This window comes from Trachurus trachurus (assembly GCF_905171665.1).
Source record: "Trachurus trachurus genome assembly, chromosome: 1".
NCBI classification, from domain to species: domain Eukaryota; kingdom Metazoa; phylum Chordata; class Actinopteri; order Carangiformes; family Carangidae; genus Trachurus; species Trachurus trachurus.
In genome coordinates this window covers 19,756,644-19,768,211 of record NC_139891.1, presented here as the reverse complement: position 1 = coordinate 19,768,211, position 11,568 = coordinate 19,756,644, and the positions used below count along the sequence as shown (strand labels likewise).

General features: G+C 41.2%; 1 protein-coding gene across 1 annotated transcript; it reads left to right on the top strand.

Annotated features, from left to right (window-relative positions):
* On the top strand, nucleotides 1-3,087 carry cd5 (CD5 molecule). The gene is made up of 5 exons (XM_083973409.1): nucleotides 1-121; nucleotides 608-733; nucleotides 1,742-1,792; nucleotides 1,941-2,003; nucleotides 2,885-3,087. The coding sequence occupies exons 1-5, from the start codon at nucleotides 40-42 to the stop codon at nucleotides 2,953-2,955; spliced, it is 393 nt and encodes a 130-aa protein (XP_083829535.1). The 5' UTR covers nucleotides 1-39; the 3' UTR covers nucleotides 2,956-3,087.
* Nucleotides 3,088-11,568: the final 8,481 nt, after the last annotated feature.

The following is an 11,568-nucleotide window of genomic DNA, read 5'->3' as shown; positions in this document are numbered from 1 at the left end:
AAAGATTGTAAAGGTATACCAAAATGGCATAGCGGCCTGATGAAGAAGGCTTATAACATCTCTAAGAATGGAGCACACTTGACCGTGACCCTATGTGATACACTGAGGGTTAATTGCACAGGTACGTCTACTGTGTGTGTGTGTGTGTAGCTGTGTGTGTGTGTGTCTGTGTGTCTCTGTGTGTGACAGTCTGTGTAAATGATCTTATTTCAAGTGCTCTTGTGGTTTGACATTTTACACTCAGCAGTGTTTTAACATGATGCAGTATACAAGGATGTGTGTGATCTAAACACACTGATCATGCTGTGGTGTAGCACGTTTGTTTCTCCGCCTACTGAGTGCAACACTGTAAAATAAACTCTGCGTGCTGTCTGGATGTTTCAGCACTAACACAAATAACGTACTTTCATCTTCAGACACTTGACTTCTCTAATCCATGTTTCTTATTAAACTTTTACCACAGTAAAAATACAAAAAAAACAGTCAAGTCAACAACTAAAATATATTTTCAATGAGGTTTTGTCAACTTCTACTGAAGCACGTGCAGCAGCTACATTTACTGTATGAATCTCTCTCTCTCTCCATCTGTGTGTGTGTGTGTGTCCAGTTAAGCCAGATGTTGAGGGACAGCTGCACGCCTACAAAGTGGTGACTGCTTTGCTCTGCTGTGTGCTGCTGGTTATTTTACTGATCCGCTTCACCAGGCCCACTGTCGAAGCACTGCAGAGGAGATGTGAGTAGACCCCACCCCCCACCCACGCACACACACACGCACACACACACACACACACACACACGAACACACACACACACACACACGCATACACAATAGACACACACAAGTGTACGCACACAAGTTCACAATCATTACTCACATTTTCAGATTAAGATTTCTCAGATTAAAGATTATGTCCAAGAAAGACTTGTTTTCGAAGACGTCTGTCACCCTGACATCAGAGAATAGAATAGAATAGAATAGAATAGAATGGAATAGAATAGAATAGAATAGAATAGAATAGAATAGAATAGAATAGAATAGAATATGGATGGGATATTTCACAGTTTTCACAATTGAGCACATTTCTGGAAATCTTCTTTGATTTCTTAAAACTGTGAAAATAAACCTCAGTAGTCAAACTACTTTCACCAAACATCTGACACACACGCACGCACGCAAGCACGCACGCACGCACACACCTCAAAACAGTTTTATCTCTGCTAAAAATCAAACTCTCTTTTCATAGGCCTGTGAATATTCTCATTTGTCCAGGTCATCGTTATCCCCAAAGAAATTTAAGTCAAAAGCAACTGGACTTGGTTATTTGTCTCTTTTCATATCATACATAAGCCAATCAAAAATAGAATAAAAGACACTACTGAGCATTCATCACACACTACACAGAATAAAATGAGCTCAGAACATGGAGCTCCATTAATGGTTTTTGTTTGTTTTTGTTTTTTGGATTTTATATTTTCTAAATGGGTAGTAAGGGTTATACTTCACTACTCAGTAAAACAGTATTACTTGTCTGTAGATGTCAACCCAGCACAAGACAGTGTTCTTCAATACGTGATTTATTGTGTTACAAGTCAAATATAATTATCATAACAATAATAAAAAGTGCAATAATTCACATTAGCTCTAATTATAAATGTCTATGTCTACTTCACACACAGTCTGTGGTTTCATTCCTGGAGTTGCCACTTATCAATTACAACTGCAGTGTTTACATTTTTTCAGTTTCAGACAGGAGGCAGAGCCGTTGGGTTGGACCCACACAGAGCCACAGTGGTGAGACCCCCCACCCACTCAACACATAGCCTACACTGTACTGTACTGACTAACACAGCCTCTGTTTGAGTCTGTGCATGAGATTTGTTGACAAAACATGAGAGTAAGATGTGTGATCTTAACATTTGTCCCTTTCTGTTTGTGTCAGTGTCGTACCATCGAGGGAAAACTGTTAAGAACGATGAGGGAGAGAAGAGACTGTCCTACCCTGGTAATGCACACACATACACACACACATCCTTGTAAATCTATCTTTGTGAGGACATGTCATTGACATAATGTATTCCCTAGCCCCTTACCCTAACCTTAACCATCCAAAACAAATGCCTAAACTTAAAGCAGAAGTAAGTGATATATTTGTGTTAATATAAGTCTTAAATAGTTATATCTTCCGACAGCAATCACTTACACAGAGTGTTTGGTCTGAATCACGGGTCTGTCAGTCACTCTGCTCTGCTCTGAGCCGAGGAGAAAACATTTATCGTATCCTACAGTTTTTATCCAATGAGGAGAGAGAACGGCATGCAGGGCTGTGTGTGCAGCCAAGGGACGCCGTGAATGTGGCGACGTAGGGACGAGGACTGTTATGGTGCGTTCAAGGAAACTCGTATTTTTCCGACCGTGAAGTGGTACCAGTTCGATCTGGTACAACTTCACCGGTCGGAAGTTACGAGTGGCCGTTATAGTGACTTTCACCGGTAAAACAGGTCGGAAAAACACGAGTGGGTTGCCTGGAACGCTACAAAGTCGTAAGTTGTGACTTGAAGCTGTAATTTACGATTTCAAAAGCCTGCCTGGAACGCAGCATTAGCGAAAACGACCAGACCACTTACTTCTGCTTTAACCATTACTCTAAACCTAATTTAAACCTAATTATAACCTAACGTCTTAACCCAAGTCTTAACCCTCAAACAGCCCTTGGAAAAAGTGAGGACCGGCCAAAATGTCCTCACTTCCCAAAAATGTCCTCACTCTGTGGGTTAAAAACTCGGTCCTCACAACGTAGCATGTACAAGAACACACACACACACAGACACACACACAGTCAGTTAAATTAAATATGGCTGCTTTCCCTGTGCCTTGTCAAATCAGCTCTGGAGCGACTGGCAGTCAGTGACAGCAGAGAGCCTTCGTCTGCCAGGAACAGTGGCTGCAACTACTGAGGTGCCTCATCATCATCATCACCATCATCATCGTCATCATCATCGTCACTGTCATCATCATTGTCATTGTCGTCGTCACTCCTGACCTACTGAGACATTATTTAAGATTATGTAAAAGTGACCATTCGCAGTAGAAGCCGTTGTGTTAGCATGTGTTAACTGTACTGACGGTATTCACAGTGTTCACAGTGTTCACGGTGTTTCACCCTGACTGAAGTTGTATATTACGATGTGATATGCTACTGGTCTGGCACTATTACTTTACTGTGAAAACACACTTGTTGTACTTTGTGTTCATATATTTTGGGTTTTTAGCATCCCAAACTGCTTTTAAGTTCCTGCCCAGCTAAGCTACAGCGTGTAGAGCCGACAGCTGGAGATGTTTTTAGCAGTCCCCCCCCCCCCCCCCCCCCCCCCCCCCCCCCGTCCTCGTGCTAAGCTAGGCTAATCTCAGGACGTCTCTCTGTGCTGGATATGTTCCTTTAATCAAAAAACGGACCCATCGCCTGGTCAACATTGGTTTGTTTCTCTGTTGCTGTTGTTTATTTGTGATTAAATGTGTGAACTTTTGCATTGTGTTTGACCTGATTTGTTGCCTTTCAAGTAGGTAAATGGAAGTAGGTACTACATGGAAAGTTTTGGCGAATAAAGACAAGAGCGAGGAGGAGGAGGAGGAGACAGTGAGAGACGAAGGTGGTTACAACGTGCAGTGATGTGGCTTCCTTTGCCGTTGACACCAACTTCCTGTTTGTGTTATTTATGTCTCCTCTTTCCCGTTCTTCTTCTTCTTTTACTCACTTCCTCCTAGTCCAGTCATTTTATGAGAAAAGGTTAAACAAATTGCAACAGAAGCAAACTCAACTGATTTTGTATCCTCAGCATGTCCTGAGTGAGGGAAAAAAAGCCCCGAAGAATTCCATTAGGGGAAAGTTTAGAAAAACACCCAAACATATCCCATTTATACGCATATAAAACATTTTTTTCACATGAATAGGGTAACATTTTTAACCTTTAGATATCTCCATGAAAATTACTGAGTTGATTACTTACATTAAGACAAACAAAAAATGTATTACAAGTTTTTTGAAATTCTTTGTTAACATGAGCAAATGTGCATACATTTGCATAAATCTGCATAAATTGCACCGTTTTGATGGCACATGTATACATGAAGTTGCTGTGGTGGTACCTGCATGGAAATTGGAGTGAGTTGACTCCATCGGTCAACCGACAAGTTGACCACTTTAAATTTCAAGATGACTGTAAAATCCCCTGATTCGCACAAACTGAAATACGCTGCTATGGCCGGGTTTTGGTTGGTTTTTCAAGACAGCCACATCCTTAGTAGAGCAGGTATGACATGAGCCAATAGTGCATAATCCAATTACATATGGCTAATTTGCATACATACAGCACTTGATCTAAACATTGAGTAGAGCAGGTGAAAATGTCTTGTTCAATCTTGTTAACATATTACAGTTAAAAAACTTAAGGAATGGAACCAATTTAGGCCCATGAGCATTAATAGAGACGGAGCGTGTCATACCTGCTCTACTAAGGATGTGGCTCTCTTGAAAAATTGCAGTCATCTTGAAATTTAAAGTGGTCAACTTGTCGGTTGACCGATGGAGTCAACTCATTCCAATTTTCATGCCGGTACCACCACAGCAACTTCATATATACATGTGCCGTCAAAACGGTGCGTTTTATGCAAATTTATGCAGATTTATGCAAATTTGCTCATGTTAACAAAGAATTTTAAAAAACTTGTAATACATTTTTTGTTTGTCTTAATGTAAGTAATCAACTCAGTAATTTTCATGGAGATATTTAAAGGTTAAAAATTTTACCCTATTCACGTGAAAATAATTTTTTATATGCATATAAATGGGATATGTTTGGGTGTTTTTCGAAACTTTCCCCTAATGGGATTCTTCGGGGCTTTTTTTCCCTCACTCAGGACATGTTGAGGATACAAAATCAGTTGAGTTTGCTTCTGTTGCAATTTGTTTAACGTTGACCCCTTTTATGGCCTAAAATTACTGGACTATCCTTCGCCTCCTTGTTCTTTTCATTTGTCTCCTCTCCTCTTTTCCTCCTCCCACTTTCTCTTGTTGTCTCTGTCTGGGTGTGATGTCACGGTCGTGGGTGAATATCTGCTCATCATCACGCAACAGTTTCAGTCTTGCAGTCTCTTCAGTCTTGTTGGTAAAACAGCCACCGACCTGAGACCAACTGGTGCCAGACATGTTCAACTTTCTGAATGCAGGAAGACTTTGAATTATTTCATTTACAAATAAATGGAAAGTATTTACAACTGACAAACAGACATTTGTGAAGTTTTATATTTGGAAGTAGAAGAAGCTTTGTGGATTTCTGTTCTACATTTCTAGATTATTTTTGCATTTCACCTATAGTCTTGTGACAAAAAGTCTGGACAAAAATCAACACTCAGCTACTTTCTGGAAACTCAAAGATACAAGAGACCAGCACTCTCAAGTTAAAGGTAGGCCTATAAGTCTATTATGGGCAATAATAAATACGACTTCTACCTTTTATTCAAGGGTGCCGGTCTCTGGTGTCTTTGTGACTGTGTCCGTGCACCAGGCCTGTTATCACTTTTTGCAGCTGTGCAGATGTTTTCTATATTTCATTAACTTTCTGGAAACGCGCCTGCTGACAACGCCATTTCCACTTTTCAAAGTACGGGCCTGAGTTTTTCTGTGGCCTGATTTCTCTCCCCCAAAAGAGTCGGTGATGAGTAACATGCGCTACATTAATGATTTAAAGATATAAAATGACAGGACCTGAGTTGATGTCTTTGATCATACTGGGTGTTGGTATGATTTATTTATTTTTTTGTTACCAAATGACAATGTAATTGTTTGTTGTGGATAATTTAAACTAGTCTAACATTAACTACAAAACTGACACCTGCTGCCTTGGCGAAGGTGAACAGTCCTATAAACTTTTACAGGTTGGGTTGACGTGTGTATATGATTTATCAGCTATCACCATGTATAAAATACAGTTTGTCTTAAAACATCCAGTAGTACAAGTGAAACAGATTATTGATTGACAATATGTCTCCTCTGAAGATATAAGTCTGACGTGTGCGCAGTTGTCTATTGCATAATTAAATTTTTTGGTTTTGCTTTTTAGGGCGTTGACCCTTGTATTGAAAAGGTGGATTCGTCTTTCTTTGTTTTTTTTTTACTGTCCGTAGGCTGTTTGTATGTCTAATGGCCATCTACACACAAACACACACAAAGGTACAGAGGGGACAGGATGAAATACAGATATGGTCAACACATTACGTGTGTGTGTGTGTGTGTGTGTGTGTGTGTGTGTGTGTGTGTGTGTGTGTGTGTGTGTGTGTGTGTGTGTGTGTGTGTGTGTGTGTGTGTGTGTGTGTGTGTGTGAGTGAGTGAGTGAGTGGGTGTATTTTGCCTCATCCTCCCTGGTCAGGTCACGGTATGAGATGATAATCTGGCCTCGTTGCAAATGTCCCATCAGAGAAACAATGACAGATGACTGCAGATTACAGCTGCAGATTATCCTGTGAGGGATTGACACAGGGGAGGGAGAGAGAGACAAGGATGTGTAGAAAAATAGAAAATATTAACCCGCTTGTGAGAGGTTTTGTCATAATTGTGAGGGAAGTCTTGAGTAATGGCAAAAAGATTTGCTGTGAGACCTTATAGCGTTCCACATTATGTCCAATCAAATTGTAGAAACATCTGATCCACAGAAATGGAAGAAACTGAACTTTAAAGTCTAATATTTATATAAAATAAATATAAATATAAAAGAACATTTGTTTGAATGGTTTCAGCTGCAACACAACAATGTGAATACAGTGAATGAGTCCAAAGACTTTCTGAATTAACTGTATATCAACATGTTGGACTGGCAGCAGTGGGCCAGAGATAGAAACCACAACAGTCAGAGTGAGATTCATGATTAGCTTTTAGCCTCAGTAAAGCCAACCAGACAGTCCAATGAGGGACACCACCGGCGTCCCGGCTGCTTTCTGCCGTCTCTGCCTCCTCGGCTTTAACGGAGCAGCCAGCACCTCAAAATGATAAAGGCAGTGTAATTGGGGATTATCAGTCAAACATTCATCAGTGTTTTTATGCAGCAGACGGACAGTGAGCAAATGAAATGCTCTAAAGTGGGTCAGGAGACACCGCAGGAAAATGAAGCTGATGCTGCAGAACACAGAAAAAGCACGAGATGAATAGACTCCACTAAATATCAGCATCTGTGGAGGCAGAAGTCAGGTTGTTGACAAGTTTCTATTAGTTTCTTGACACAATCACCGTTTCCTTCTTCCTGTGTGTTTATTGCAGGGGTTGGATTGATGTCTCCTTATCCAAAAAATCAACCAATACAACATGATGACCTGTTTACAGCACCTGTGATCTTAAGTGAATCCTGTTTTAACACTGCAGTTGAAATGTTTTGTCTAATTAGGCTGTTTCTGATGATCAATAATGAAATCTGGATGAGGCCCTGTGGGGCTTTTTCCTCAGGGTGTCCCCCTTGTTTCTCTACAAAGGAATTTTTCCATCTTACCTTGAGGGACTTTTCTTAGCATTTTCCAAATTAGCCACATTTTCCTAATTTGGTGGTTCGTGTCTTTGTTGCTGAATCAACCTAATAATCCTAATTCATAATCTATTTTTACACCTGGTGTTGCCTACAGAGGTTTCCTGTTAAAGTGTTATCCTGTGTCTATATCCTGTGTATATTTTCTCAGTTGCTCATCTAACACCTGCATCTTCGATCAACACAACTTAGTATGCAGATCTTGTAAGCATTAACTATAGTGCTGTTGTTTACTATACCAGTAACCTCGTAACCTGTACCTCATTACCTCATAACCTACCACCTACCTGAGCTGGACACAAACACCATCATGTCCGAAATCACAGACAAACTGACAACTGGACAAGATGCCTTCAAGGCCCCTGGAGAACTGGGACCCCAGAGCCAGACTGTGCACCATGTTGATATTACTCCTTTACTACTGTAACACTATACGAGGACACTGTGAGTAATGCAATGGAGGATGGAGCTGTGCTGCAGGAATATGAACAGTGTGGATGTAGTGGAGTGGGTGGAGGTCTGTGTAGTCGAATACTGAGGCTGCATTTCATTTTTTGTCTCTGCTATGTTAAGCTCCTCTCGGTGTCAGATCCATTGTCCTCCTAAGCCCCTTCTGCTGCTCTATTACCACTCTACACACACACACACACACACACAAATATGTAATGCGTGTGTGTGTGTGGTAATAGGTAAAAGGTAGAAGTAGCGCTGACCTCAGATCTATACTCTCTCTCTCTGACCTGTTGACCTGTTGTCATCATGCTCCACCTGAGAGAGGAGAAGAGGACACGACCCTGAATCCTGATTCAATACTGAATAGCTTCTCTTGGATCAGCACTTCACATAAAACATAAGAGAAGAGGAAAATATGCTGCTTTGAATTTTCTACAGGTATGTCAATAAAACCAGCTGCTTTGGGTTCAAACTATGCAAAGACACAAGAAGAGGACTCAAAACCCAATTTCTCCCATCATCTATACAAGTCATGTAACAGTCCTGTCCCCCACAATTAGGAAAACGTACATAGAATAAACATTAAATATATAATTATCATATCACTTTACCAAGACAATTACCCATGTATTAGCCATAAAAATAGATGGTGACCCTCCGGTCAGCGCTGCCATCACATGTCACCCATGTTTCATGGGATAAACCACTAAATAAAGCACAAACGTGACACATGTCCAGTTCAGCGCACAGTGGGATTTACAATGCCGAGCTCAAAATGACACTTTATCATCTTAATGCACAACCACCGCATAACCACTGAACCACAGACAGTTTCTAATTATACAACACAACTGTAGCTACTGTGTGATGGACACATTATGGTAAACACCAACCACACATTATGAAACACACACACACACACACACACACACACACACACACACACACACACACACACACACACACACACACACACACACACACACACACACACACACACACATAAACAACATGATACAAAAAAGTGCCCCAGGCTTTGGTAAAAATGACTTGAGGAAGAAAAGAAGAGAGATCAGCGAACAAAGCGTTAAGGAAGAAGCAGAAATCTATAAGAAAAAATAATAAATAACGAGGGGGAGGGAGGAGGGACATAAGTAGAGGGGGAGGGTGGAGGGTGGGGGGATTATTTACCGTTTTAAACACATAAATCCGTATTGTGTGAATCTGGCACAGAGAGGGAACGAAGACAGAGTGGAGGTTTACAGCAGCAGCGGGAGAGAAGACTGAGGAAAAATACAGTTAAGTGTTTTTTGTTAGATCCTGTTGGAGGCTGTGATTGTGGCTTCGAGCGCGGACAGAGGGAGACACCTGCTTCTAGCCCACCTCAACGAAAAGATGTAACTAAAAAGGACAGATCCAGGTGGGTAGGAGGACAGGCGTGCGTGTGTCTGTCTGTGTGTGTGTGTGAGTGTGCGGACTTCATGGTATAGTGTAATGTGTCCCGTTCAGGGGGACTGATCCCATGTGGAAACACACAGCTGTTCTGTTGAGGCTCCATGTTCTGCTGTTTGGGTCTCAAATTCACCTCTTTCCTCCCACTTGAGCTGTCTGACTGTTTGTGTGCGTGTGTGTGTGTGTGTGTGTGTGTGTGTGTGTGTGTGTGTGTGTGTGTGTGTGTGTGTGTGTGTGTGTGTGTGTGTGTGTGTGTGTGTGTGTGTGTGTGTGTGTGTAATGTTGTTGGCTGATTTTGAGTGTCTGTCGATGACGCTGCATGATGGGGCTCTAATTGGTTTAAAACGACCTTGGATCTGCTCTTTGGACCGACAGACAGACAGAGACAGAGATTCGGGTCCAAATGCAAGGCCTCTGCACCAGGACACCTAACTGTAGTCACATGTATCCACCACCTTATTGATCTTCTTGTCATCACTGAGCTAATATTGTATCAGACACATGTTTTGGCAGCTGGTAACTAAACAGTTAGACACCATGTCAAGACTGCATGGAGCTCAACACATATTAGCAACACATGAAAACAGGCAAACAGACGACACACAGATAAATGAAGAAAACATCTTCATCAATTTGATTTGAGCTGCAAATACTCACAAAACACAATCGGATACACCGACACACTGCAGACAACAACAGTCTGGGGTGTTTCCAGTGATGAACCCAGCTGGAGTGCAGTTGCATTGCATGCTTTATAATACGCTCATGTGCTTTTCATAAACTAACACAGCAGGTGAATTCACAGGTGGGTTCAGGACCACCCCTCTTCACTGAGTCACAGTGACAATCTGTAAATATTTCAGAATATCTGACTCCCTGTCTTAAAGTGCTTAAGCTGCTTTTTGTCACCCTTTGAGCATCTATACATTAAGATCTGAGCTGTGGGAGTCACAACTTGACTCAAGTCAGATGGCTTGACCAACATTAATGAATCTATTATGTGATGAGGAGTAGGATGAGATCACAACAGTCCAGGCTCATAACACCTCTTGCCTTTCCTAGTGCTGTCCAGTTAAAAAGCTATTCTTTGGGGGGAAGATGTTTATTTTACTCATCATTATATTTTCTAGCATTCCTTTTTTTTTTTCCTAATCTTTTTTTTTTTTTTTTTTTTTTTTTTTGGTGCGTTGCAGAATACATCTTTGGCTGTTTGCAATGAGTTGGTGTTTTACACTGTGTCCACTATGTGGCTGTGAGTGAGGATGGTGCTTATGTTGTCTCTTAAAGTGCATGTTACTGAGCTGTCTAGTCTTTGTGTATTGCTCACTGCTGCACAGCAACAAGGCCACCTTGGCTGCTACAGGCTCTCCGTTGATGTTGCACATTAGTACGTTCTGATTGGTTTTGACCTCTGACTCAACCAGATTTAACCTTGGAAGCTGGAGCTGATCCTTATAACTTTTTATAATGGAGACTTGCTCCCACATGGACATATACGATCCATGTGAAACAGCTGCATCTTTGCATTAGTTCAGAGTTTGAGGGCTTGAACTGGTTTGAACTGTATTATCCACTGTATTTGTATTATTACATTTATTGTATTCAGTATATTTGATCCTATTCCAAAGCCTGACCAGGGACAAAGACTGCAAATAAGCTGAAGCTAGACGTCTTATATGCATCGCATTTTCCATTTTCTGTGGCAATGTTGTATGTATTGTCCCTGTTAAATAAACATTAAAATACAAATAAAAATACACGCCACCTTTGAAACACTGGTTGACAAAACACTCCACGTCACTAAAGCTTGTTCTTTTGTTTATGTTACATGGTCTTTAGCAGCTGAAATGTGCTCAGTTTGAACTGTAGGTGTTAAAGCTTCTATGTAGCAAATTACAAAAACACTGATTCCCAAGTCAAATGCAGGCACCGGCAAGTGAGGGATAATCGCTGACACAATTATTAGCTCCACCCAGTGGCATGCACAGAGTCACAGACAGCAGGGGCAAAAAGAAAAAAAAGGGCACATACAGCGCATCCTCACCACAGCAGAAGGCACTTAAAGGCTCGGTCATGAAAACAACAAATAGGCTACTG

What these genes read in the sequence shown, in the direction of transcription:
- cd5 (XM_083973409.1), top strand. Translation starts at nt 40, where the DNA reads ATGAAGAAGGCTTATAACATCTCTAAGAATGGAGCACACTTGACCGTG. An exon ending in ACTGAGGGTTAATTGCACAG is followed by an intron (nt 122 to 607) that starts GTACGTCTACTG and finishes GTGTGTGTCCAG; the next exon opens with TTAAGCCAGATGTTGAGGGA. An exon ending in CGAAGCACTGCAGAGGAGAT is followed by an intron (nt 734 to 1,741) that starts GTGAGTAGACCC and finishes ACATTTTTTCAG; the next exon opens with TTTCAGACAGGAGGCAGAGC.